This window comes from Rhinopithecus bieti, unplaced genomic scaffold, assembly GCF_001698545.2.
Source record: "Rhinopithecus bieti isolate Rb0 unplaced genomic scaffold, ASM169854v2 scaffold_60909, whole genome shotgun sequence".
NCBI lineage: Eukaryota > Metazoa > Chordata > Mammalia > Primates > Cercopithecidae > Rhinopithecus > Rhinopithecus bieti.
In genome coordinates this window covers 116,587-127,491 of record NW_016823619.1, presented here as the reverse complement: position 1 = coordinate 127,491, position 10,905 = coordinate 116,587, and the positions used below count along the sequence as shown (strand labels likewise).

Here is a 10,905-nt window from a genome sequence, read left to right as displayed (position 1 = left end):
GCTCGGCCCGGCGCACGCCCCCACCTCCTCCCGCGCGGCCGCTGGGCGCCGGCCCAGCTGCAGGTAACCAGGGGTGCCGGGCGGGGCGCGGGCGCTCGTGGTGCGGTTGGGTGGGCCCTGGAAGAGGCGAGAGAGGCTGGGATGGGGGCGGAGGGAGCAGGAGGGGCCCACGAGGGCATCACCAGGCGCGTAGGTGGTGGGGCGAGGAAGAGAGCTTTCGAAGGCTGGAGGGCGCGCGTGGGGGCTCGAATGGGCAACCAGGACGTCCGAGAGCTCAGTGCAGGGGGGTCTCTGCATCTCCGCAGGACCCCTGTCAAAGGCTTGGGCTGGCAGGGGAGAGCTGCGCCTGGGATCATCCCCAAGTGGGTCTAGGGTGGGCATGTGAGGAGGAGCGGGCAGAGGGCAGCTCTTTCTGAGCGCACAGATTGGGAGGGGTGGCAGCTGTCCTGGCCCAGCGCCCCGCGGAGACCGGCCCAAGGAGGCTAGGACCTCCCGGACTTCTCCCCAGCGCTCTTCTCTCGGCCTTTCGCGTTGCTCCCCACTCCCTGCAGTTCCGACCATTGCAGGGTGCGGGGGGTGTGCAGGCACGGAGATGGGAGGCGTGTGGGAAAGGAGGAGGGAAGGGGCGAGCAGCCAGGATGGAGAGGAGCCAGTGTGGGCGCATTTTCTTCCTAGCCCATTTTGGGGCGCTCTTCGCCCTCCTCACCAGGGTCCGGGAGCGCGCCTCCGAGCCACGGGAGTATCCCAGCGAGCGGCGAATTGGAGGACGCCGAGGGGTCCTGCAGGGAGAGGCGTTCCAGAGGCAGGTGGGGACGCCTCGGAGAGGCCACCTCTCCTCCCCGAAAGAGAACTGCGCTTTCCCAGCGCCTCCCCCACCCCAGGTGAGGCGGCCGCGTGCTCGCCAGAGAGAAACTTGTGACTGGACCCGAAGCTGTTGGAACAAGGGACATTTCCTTTCTTCGTAACTACCAGTGCAGTTCCGAACATTGGCCTGCTCCGTGCTTTTAGAGAAGCGTCGCTCCAGGGAATCGGGCGGACCCCCAAGTTAGAGTTAAAATCTCAGCAGAATTGCCTTTTAGGGCCAGAGAGAGTCTCCCGCCCTTTTTGGTCCTCAGTGCGCTGAGCTGGGCGCTGCAGGCTGGACGGCTGGGAGAGGGGCCCCGCCACAGCCCTGAGGACGACGCGCCGGAGACTCTCCCAGCGGCTCTGCAGCCCCCGGCCCTGCCCGCGGGCCCCCGCCCGGTGCGTCCTTCTGCTCTGGGTTCAAGTCACCGACCTCCGTCCTCGGACAGCGGCCCCGGGGTCCCAGGCATGGTCCCGCCTCCCGAGCTGCGCGTCCCAGCCGGCACCGTGGAGCCACCCGCCTGGAGTCCGGGGCGCAGCGTGTCCGAGGGGACTTAGCCCAACCAGTCTGTCCTTGCGTCGCCGATCCCAGATTTTAGGACGGGAGCAAACAAGAGAGGAAGCGAAGGTTTGTGCGGAGGAGGGAGCTGGAAGCTCTTCCTTTCACCCACACAGAGGAAAGTGCCCTCCCGCCCCCTCCCAAGCACACCCCTCTGCGCTCCGGAGAAGAAGGCGGCGGTGGCGGCTGCGCGGCCCGGGGGCTGCGGGCGCCGGGATTCCCTGGTGGACGCGGGCATGGTTAGGGACCTTGGTCCTCCCTCGCGGCCGGCGCGCTCTATGGCCAGGAGTCTGGGCCGCAGTACCCTCCGCGCCGGGACCCCTCTCAGGGCTCTGAATACCCGCGGCTCCGGGGAACCCTTGGCCTTCGTGTTCGGCTCTGGGGCCTGATCTTTACGACTCCTGTGGGGATGCTGTGAACCGGCGAGGCGGGAGGGACGGGGTCGCTGGGGAGAAAGCCGAGGCTGCGGTCGGGGCCGAACGTTGACCCTCCCTTCCCTCGCCCTGTGCTCAAAGTCGTGCCACAGAGGGGTCCTGACAAGCGACGCTAGGCGGGTCTTGGGTTGGGGCTTCTGGGTCCGGGTAGAGAAGGCGAAGCGAAACCCCCCCAGTCCTGAAGAGGGTCTGGTTCTTGCGGTGTGGGGAGGCCGGGCACCGTCCCGGGAAGCACCTGGTGCGGAAGGCGCGCGTGCGTCCAGGCAGGCCTGGGGACCAGGCAGCATGATATATAGGGGTCAGGAGCCGGTGCCTTAAGTGTGATCGGCTGAGTCTGAGTTTGGGTGTCATGAAAACGCCAGCGGAGATCTGAAAGAGGCTGGGGGCGCCTTTCTCAGGGGCATCCTTCCCCTGCTCAGTTTCTGGGTCCCTCTCTCCCACCGGAGACAATCTGCTGGTTAAAAATTAGTTTGCACAAGTGTGCTTCCCGCTTTGAACATCAGTATCATAAATCTTCCCTGATGTCTTAAAACACAGTATTTCTTTAAAACTGATGTTTTAGGAGTGCTTGAAGGTGGCAATAGACAATTTATTACCTTTTTTGTATATTCACTTTTAAGTGTATGCCTGGAAAAACTCAATAGCCCATTTTAAAACAGTATATCCCAACTTATTTTCATTAAAGTTTACATTTAAGAATATTTTTTTCTTGAAGATTCTTTTCTTTTGCTTTTTTAGGTTTTTTTGGCCACTTGAATGGCAGATTTGCAAGTACAATTTCATCTGCACAGAGGAACAATAGCTTTCAGTTGCACAAAGGGCTTCTCCCACCCTGAATTCAGACCGCAGTGCCTCTTGCTCTGATAATAGCTTCTGAAAAGATTTTGTAATGCAGAGAATTAATACATGATTATTTCCGCCTGACTTCTCTCATTTATTAGAATTCTGTGGCAAATTCCAAATTAAAAATAGTTCAGTTAACAGCTTTAAAAAATACTTTTAAAATATTTTAAGATACCCCTTCCCCCATTTTTTAAGTTGTATCACTTACTATGGCCTGAAAACTTAAAAATGTTGATCAGCCCTAAAGTGAGAATTATTATATTTTAGGAATACATTTTAGTAAATTTAGAATGAAATTTCCTAATAATTCTAAGAAGACTCATCCAGCAAACCAAAGAAACTTGTTACAGCAACTCATTAATGGTCTCTAAAACTGACTTCTAAGTTTTAAGAGAAAAAAAGTATTTATAATTGAGTAATTTAAATGCAGACAAACATAGGATGAGGTTGGGACTCAAATCTGATTCCTTAGAAATGATACAAATGAAAGCATCAACAATGTTAGAAGTTTAAGATTAACTGGCACTGAGCACCTGTGTCCCTGCGTCTTTATGGTGCAAGCATATTTGAACACTGCACACCGGTGACTCACAAAATGAGCTGCTCCTGTTAACTGGTTACATCACACAACCTTGGAAAAGGACTAAATCTGGCTACCAGTCAACACATATTTACCATAAAGTTTTGTGTTTGTGTGGCTGTATCGGCTCTCACAATTGAGTTTGGGCATAGAATGTCCTTTTTTCTTTTAAGCGTACCACATGGACAGCTAAAAAAGTTCCGAAGGCATTTTCCCATAAATGGCTCACAAGGGCATGTGATGGAAGCCCCAGCCACCTCCACTCACGGGCAGGGTCAAAATAATTTAAATTGGTCAGGACAGTGTCTGCAGATGCTAATTTCTAAGACAGCTCCACAAATTGTCTCTGTGGTCATACATTTATTTTGAATCACAACTTTTGCAATACTGTATATTCTAAATTTGAGGAGTTGCAGGTGCAGCTGGTTGAGAGGAAGAAATAGGCAATATTGTACTTCATCTTACTCTCAAGATAGATCTAACCTGGCATAAAATTAACTTAATCATTCTTGATTATTTTTTAAAATTGTAGTATTCCTGCATCTGAGAACTTAGCACTGAAGTGTGCCTATCTGTGCCTTTCCCTGACCCCAGACGCACCCCTGCAGTCTGTGTTGCCAGGCCTCCTTCTCCCTCCTCCTCCTCCTCCTCACTTCTCTGTTCCAAACTTTCAGTCATTGAGCTGCCGCTGTACAGAAGGGGGTGTTCTGCTTTTAAAAGACGCCTGACTGTAAATGTCAAAGTCATAAATATTTAAACATCATTTTCTTTCAATTTCAAGTCAAGACTGATAAGATGCCTCTAATTAGTCTGGGCTCTCTTCGGGGTCCACCCGCCGTGGTTCAGCCTTGGGGGGTCGGTGCCCATGGGGGAGAAGGGCTGAGGACCACCAAAGCCACACCTGGGTCAAGACTGTGTCTCAAACTCACTTTTAAACTCATTTCTTTCTCCTAAAGGCCATGGCTAGCAGGAGTTTTAAGATATTTTTTAACTGCACAAAAAGGAAGGGAGTCAAGTCATTGTAAAGTTATTGGAACTCAATCACTTAAAAAAAAAAATTCTTTAAATCTTCGTTTCTTCCGGGATTCCTAAGACCTGACTTGCAGCCAACAGATTTTCCCGCCGCATCACCCTCCTGCTCAGCGCTGGGTGGGACACTTGAAACCGTCCTGGGCGTGGAGGGAAGACTCCTTTCTTCCTTTTCTTCTGCGGTGCCCGAGGGCGGGTAGGGAGGCGGGTTTCCCAGCCGGGCCCTGGGATCCAGCGAATTCTACGTCAGGCCGGTGGACCCCAGTCCGTCCCTCTGTCAGCGTTCCGCCCTCCCCTACAGTCAGACCCTCCTCACCCTCAGCCGCCGCGCTGCCCTCGGTCACAACTTCCCGACTGTCCAGGTCCCGCGGCCCCGCGCGGTCGCCGTCCCAGCCTCCCCAGGCCTCCCCCAGGCTGCAGGAGGGGCCTCCTTGTGGACCGGCCGGGGGAGGTGGGCCTGGGGCGGCTCCCACTCCTTCTCTGCTGGGACAGCGCGGGCCCAGGCAGCAGGGAACCAGGCGAGGTTGGTGGAGACAGGACTCCAGGGGACTGGGGCTCCTTCCTTCCCCTCCGGGGGCGCCTGGGACCCAGCCGGGACCCGGGAGGAGGGCCAGGAGCTCTCCGGGCAATCGTTCTCTTTGACATTTTTCTTTGACCTTTGAGTAAATCCAAGGGCGCCAAGGGAGGCCTCGAAAGCAGGCCTTGTTCCACTCCTGCGCTTGCGAGCGCGTCGAGGGTCCCGGCGACAGCAGGTGTCTGCCTCCCTGGGAACAGCCTGGGCGGGCCCCGGGTACCTCCTGCCGCCCGCAGGCCAGACCACCTCCTCCGGCCCCCACGCGTCCCCTGCCCTCACCTGGCCTGAGTGACCGCGGGCAGCGCCTATGCCCTTTCCTTGGGGAGCCGGAGCCGGCGGCCGCCCTGCGCCTCGGGACCCCACACGCCCGCGCGCATAGCCTGGGTGCCACTGCCGGGTCCGCCACACGCCGTGGCCCCGCCGCCCCCTCAGAGCCAGGGTGGTCACCGCGCGCGTGTGGGCCTCACGGCACCGGGCAGGAATGTTCGGAAAGTCCCTGTTCCCGGGCGCTGTCGCCCACGTGAGCGCGCGGTGCCCTCCCGACGTCGGGGGAGCGGGGCCAGGGTCCCCTCCGCGCTGGGGCGGGTGGAGGCGCGCGGGGGCCGTGGGCCCGGCCGGGATGAGGGGTGGGAGGACGACGGGCGCCCCCTCCGCCGGTCGCGCCGCTTCCTTTGTTGTTCTTGTTACGTCGGCCAAGGCGAGGCGGGACCCGCGGGAGGCGAGGGGAGAGGGGCGGCGAGGGTCGCGCGCCAGGCCCCCGGGAAACGCCCTCCCGCCCAGGTGTGGCCCCAGGGGACGCGGCCCCGCCGGCGAACATGGACCCTGGGGTGGGCAGGGGACCTGGCCCCTGTCCCGGCGCCGCTTGGACCCCCACGCCCCTGGGATCCGGGGTCACGGCCGCTCATCCCGGCCTGGGTCCCCCCGCGCGCTCTGGGGTCCCTCCGCCGGCCCGGGAGGGCACAGGGCGGGGCTGCCGCCCACCCAGGAGAACCAGCGCCCGCACGGGGACCGAGGAGACCCCGGCCCGGGGGAGGCGGCGCGTGGCCGCGCTTTAGGTTTGGTGAACTGGCTGTGCCCAGGGAGGGGCGGGGAGGGGCGCGCAGGGGACCTTGTGGGCGGACCCCGGCAGACTCTGGGGCTGGGTCGCGCGGCTCCGGAGTGACTTCTTTCTGGAAGAGACTGTGTGGGCCGCAGGGAGGGGGCGGGGAGGGGAAGAGGCCGGGGAGGGAAGACCGGGGAGGGGGCGCGGATGGGATCTCCACGCGGAGGGCCGCCGTGCGCAGGCGGCGGGACCCAGCGGCTGCTGCGGGTGGGCGCGTCCGGAGCCCAAGCGGAGTTCGGGGCGGCTTTCCCTGGCTCCCGCCCCGCCTCGCCCTCCCGCGTCCCTCCCACTCCCCTCCCCCACCCCGCGCCTCCTCTCCCCTCCCCCGTTTCCCCTCCCTCTCTGCGGCTCCACCGCCTCCCGCCGCCCGCGAACCTCGCGGTCCTCCTCCGAGCCGCGCATCCAGGCAGGAAAATCCGGGCGTCTTTTCTCATTTAACCCGCGTTTCCATTAACTCAGTCCCGGCACCAGCTAATCCGCTGCACCGAAGGCAAAAGGAGGCTAATTAATGACCAGCTTTTCCAGTCAAGACTGGCGATAATTGCTTTGGTGGCCTTTATGATTACAAGATAAAAACGGGCCCGGCCTGACATAAGAGGCACTGTGTACGCTGGGAGACGGGAGGAAATGAAGAGTTGGGAGGCTGAATACGGAGCAGAAAATTACTAATAGAAGAGAGATAATGAATAGGCCGGCCAGGCATTCATGGGGAAAAATCCATTTTGTTACCACGCAAAATTAGGTGGTGGAAAGGGGTTTGCTAATTGTTCTCATCTTGTAGCAGCCGGGACCGAGGCCGGGCGTGCTCCCCCATTTACTCCCCGAGTCATTGTGCAGCGCGCGCGGTCTGCGGGGCGGCCTTCCCATTTTCCTGTGGCGTCCTTAATTGTTGCTAATATACCTTCTAATGAAGCTAATGAGGGGAGAGCCATGCAATTCTTTGCACGTGGAGGCAAGTGAAATGCACGGAAAGGACTTTCTCATATTTTCACCAGCACTACCCTCTCCCTCCAGAAGCAGTGAGAATCTGAAGGGGTTTCCTCCCTGGGAAGTGAAGTTCCAAAGGCTCCTTTCAAGGAAAAATACGTAGGTGCGAAGTGTTGTGGTCTGCGCCAGGCCACTTCTGGAGAGTGGCTGGAGTCGGTGGGATTCGACCAGTGCTGCCTTTCAAGACAGGTGGATCCAATCCCCTGATCCGGGAGGGAGAATGTTCACGTGAAGATGCAGAGCCAGTCCCACGTTCCTTTGTTGCTGAAGATGTGCTGGGCTTGTGTGGCTACTTGAAGCCACAGAAGGCTCCAGGCCTGCCCACCCTCCTCCACCGCCTAGCCTGGCCTCCCCCCAGCACCCCCGACAATCACTGTGCAAGCTCTGGACAAACTGCTATGCCCGGTTAGAAGAAAGGATGGATACTTTATTTTACTGAAGGCAGCAAATTAGCTGCCAAATACTTTACATAAATTTGAAAAACAGCCACCACTGAGGGAAAAAGTGATGCCTCTGACTGTCCTCTTGAGCACGCTGCAATCTGCGAGGTGCTATTTTCAAATGACTTCTGCTTCTCCTTTGACGGGGGTTGTTCCGCTGGGCCCTCCCATTGTGGCTCCAGGGCCAGCGCAGCGTCCTGTGGGGCTGAGCTTTCCACTTTGAAGTTGCATTTGGAGACGTGTGTTTTTAGGAGGTCATGCTTTGTCAGGAGCTAACATACCCCTCTCTCCTTGTCCTGCAGAAAAGCAAACTCAAGTTCCTGCCTCCTCAGGTGGAGCAAGAAGACTCGACCAAGTTCATCGCACTCACCCTGGTCTCCCTCGCCTGCATCCTGGGCGTCCTCCTGGCCTCTGGCCTGGTCTACTGCCTACGCCATAGCTCTCAGCACAGGCTGAAGGAGAAGCTCTCGGGACTAGGGCGCGACCCGGGCGCAGATGCCACCGCCGCCTACCAGGTAAGAGGAGACTTTTTAAAAAGTGATATATTGGATTTATCTGTTGAGCAGGCAGATGATCGCATTCCTCTCTGGCCCCTCCTCCATTCCCAGCAGTTGCTCATGTATCATAGTTTGGGGTCTTTTATGATGACAATTTGGAACTTCTCATCGGCATTCGTGCAGATACCTAGCAGCCACAGTTGTACAGCTCTGTATTCATCTGCTCTTCTTGGATAGTCTCATGTTAGCTCTGAAAGTATGTTGTTAATTAGAGGTGTGGAAAAAGTACAATACACGAATGATGTTTATCTGTTTTCTTAGTTTGGCCACTACTAATGAAAAGTGCCAGAGTTGTGAGATCAGTTGGTGTGTAGGTGTTTGAAGATGTCTCAAAAACCATCGGCTTCCTTGGGGTCTTCTGTGAAAAGATCCTTAACCTACCCAGTTGCCACCCTGTGTTGTTGTCCGGTACAGTGAAACCTAATGCTGACCAGGGGAAAGTGACCCGTGCGTGTCCCCATGAGGGACACCTTCTCTAGAGGCACCACAGACACCCCTGGAAATCTGAAAACCAGGGAGGATGTGAGGAAGGCAAGTTCAGACCAAGTCGGGCATTTTAAATAACCACAGAGTTTTTGAAAGTTCTATAGCACACATTTCGTATTTAGTATTGTCCTGTAATGAATATAGGCCTTCAGTTTTAACAGCGTTACAAACCCAGAATACTTCCATCAGTCAAGGCAATTGATTCCTTTGCATATAAAATATCATTTAATTCCAAGAAGATATTCCCATTTGGGAAGATAGAATGACTCCTTTAACCACTGTTTTAAAAGTTTGGTCAGTACATATGTAAGATTTCCTCATTGGACTGGATCCTTTGTTTTCTCTAGTCACATGATTACAGTGTGCAATACATCTTGTAAATAATTCATCATTTTTACAGTCGTATGTAAAGTAAATATTATTATTCCATCATCAGAGTTACATGGGTGGGCTCTCCAGCCTCTCTCCACAAAGCGCCCTCCAGCACCAAACCCTCCTGCTGCCTGAGCTCCTTGGAGCTGGCTTTTCTATACTTCGTGGCTCTCAGGACCCTCCCCCACATAAGGAATTTACACAATCTGTATGCTTAAAAGAGACCACAAGATAGCTTTTCCTCCCATTTCGAACTTCCTGGGATTGCCATTGAATAGAGGAAGCCTCCAGTTTTCTGGAGAGGGTCACCAGCCCGGTCAGGACGATCTTTTTCTTATAAAGAAATGGCAACTTCAGATGTGTTGAGGATGGCATTTCAGTTGCAGTGTGTAGCTTTGCTTCAAAGCAAAAGGAAAATCACGTTTGAAGAAGCAGCCTGAAAAAAATGTCACATAAACTAGTAAGAATTTATCCAGAAATTCCATTGAGCAAGATCTTCAATGTGGATGCCAGGTCTTCAGGCCAAGTCTGTGTCGGTACATAAATAAATTATCACACCAGTTCTGTTCCATGCGTGAGAGACGGAAGATCATACAGGCAGAGATTTTTAGAAAGCGTGGCACCCTTTGATATACTTTGAAATTCAAATATAAAATATTGATAGAATGGAAAGGTTAGACTTGCATGCAGAAATGACTAATTTGAAAAAAAACTGCAGGTTGAAAATGCATACTTAGGACTGAGTTTGTGATAATTAACAGAAAAAAAAAACGCCTTCCCAGTGACAGCTCTAATTAATAGTATCTGTAATTAAAATCATGCCCTTCCAGCAGGAAAATTGTTTGAATTTCTTGGAGTGACCTTTTTGCTGTTCCTCCTGAGGGCATGGTGGTTAAGTTGATATTGATTTTATAATGAGCTCTGGTTTGTTTAATAAGAATCTGTAATCCAGACAATAAATGAAATGTGTGCTTTTCTTCAATCCAGATTAATAAAAGAAAAAAAAAACTTTTTTCTTTAAAAATGTGATCTAGGAAAATTTGGAAATGAAATGAGTGTAAAGACTTTCTGGTTGGTTTAGCTTTGAAATCACTACAAAATACCCTTTAGGGAAGTACTTTGATTAAAGTGGGGATTTGCCCCATCACAGTGGATTTTCTCCTGGTGAGAAAGTTCTAGGTGCTGAACCGTTGTGTTGTTGTCATTTGTGTTTTGGCAGAGCAGGACTCAGTAATGAGGATGGGGACTGTATGATTGTTCGCTTTGAATTTAGCTGAGTAATGTTTCAAGGACTCAGACAATTGCGGTTACAAGGAGAGGATATTTACTTTGGTAAATGAAGCAGGTATTAATTCATTAATGTTTCCATATCCCACTTGAGTTTTCTATCACAGCCATGAGTCCCCGTGAAGTGTAAAATCTGTTTAAAAGTTTTTTAAAACATTGCAAACATAAAACAAATTCCAGGAAAGGTGTCTTCTGGCATTAATGTATTTATTTCTGGCTCACTGAACCTGTGTACTTTGCTGATTCTCTAATCACAGTGAGGTTATGGATGATAATTCTCATCACTGGGTTACAAGGAAAATGGAACAATTTGATCTTATGCTTTATTTTATGGGGACATGATGGAATTACTCAATTCCTTTTCTTAAAGCTTCTGAAAAATAAAAAGATGATTGTGCAAGTGAGGTTAGAAGTAAGTAACCTAGGAGCGAGAGAATGGTAGGTGGCAATAGCATAAGTTTTATTAATATCAGAATATGAAGTTACCCTTTAAACAAAAGAACTTGTGTTCTTACCTGGGGAAAGGAAGGTCAGGAGCAGAGACGTTCTGATGGGGTGGAGGAGACGGGTGTGTGGAGGTGGTATCCCGGGGGCACTGGGGACCTCAGGTTATAGAACTCCTTCCTTCCTCCCTGGGGTTCCAAAAGGTGAATCCTCGTGTCCTCCGTTAAACGGCAGCCGGGTTAGTGTCCTGGCAAGGCACTTCCAGCATGACCTGGGAGGCCCTCGTGTTGCCAGCCTCTGACAAAGCATTTGTTTGCCTCAGCCCTGATCGTGCACGTACATCATGAGTGCCTGTGCAACCCCCTCCG

The 10,905-nt window shown here is 53.5% G+C and overlaps 1 protein-coding gene across 1 annotated transcript in view; it reads left to right on the top strand.

Moving 5' to 3' along the window:
* PTPRN2 (protein tyrosine phosphatase receptor type N2) overlaps window positions 1–10,905 on the top strand; it is a 719,533-nt gene that overhangs the window by 629,440 nt on the left and 79,188 nt on the right. Inside the window, exon 12 of the mRNA XM_017861671.1 lies at window positions 7,694–7,906. Coding sequence (XP_017717160.1) covers window positions 7,694–7,906 — 213 coding nt within the window. The remainder of the gene's footprint in view (window positions 1–7,693; window positions 7,907–10,905) is intronic.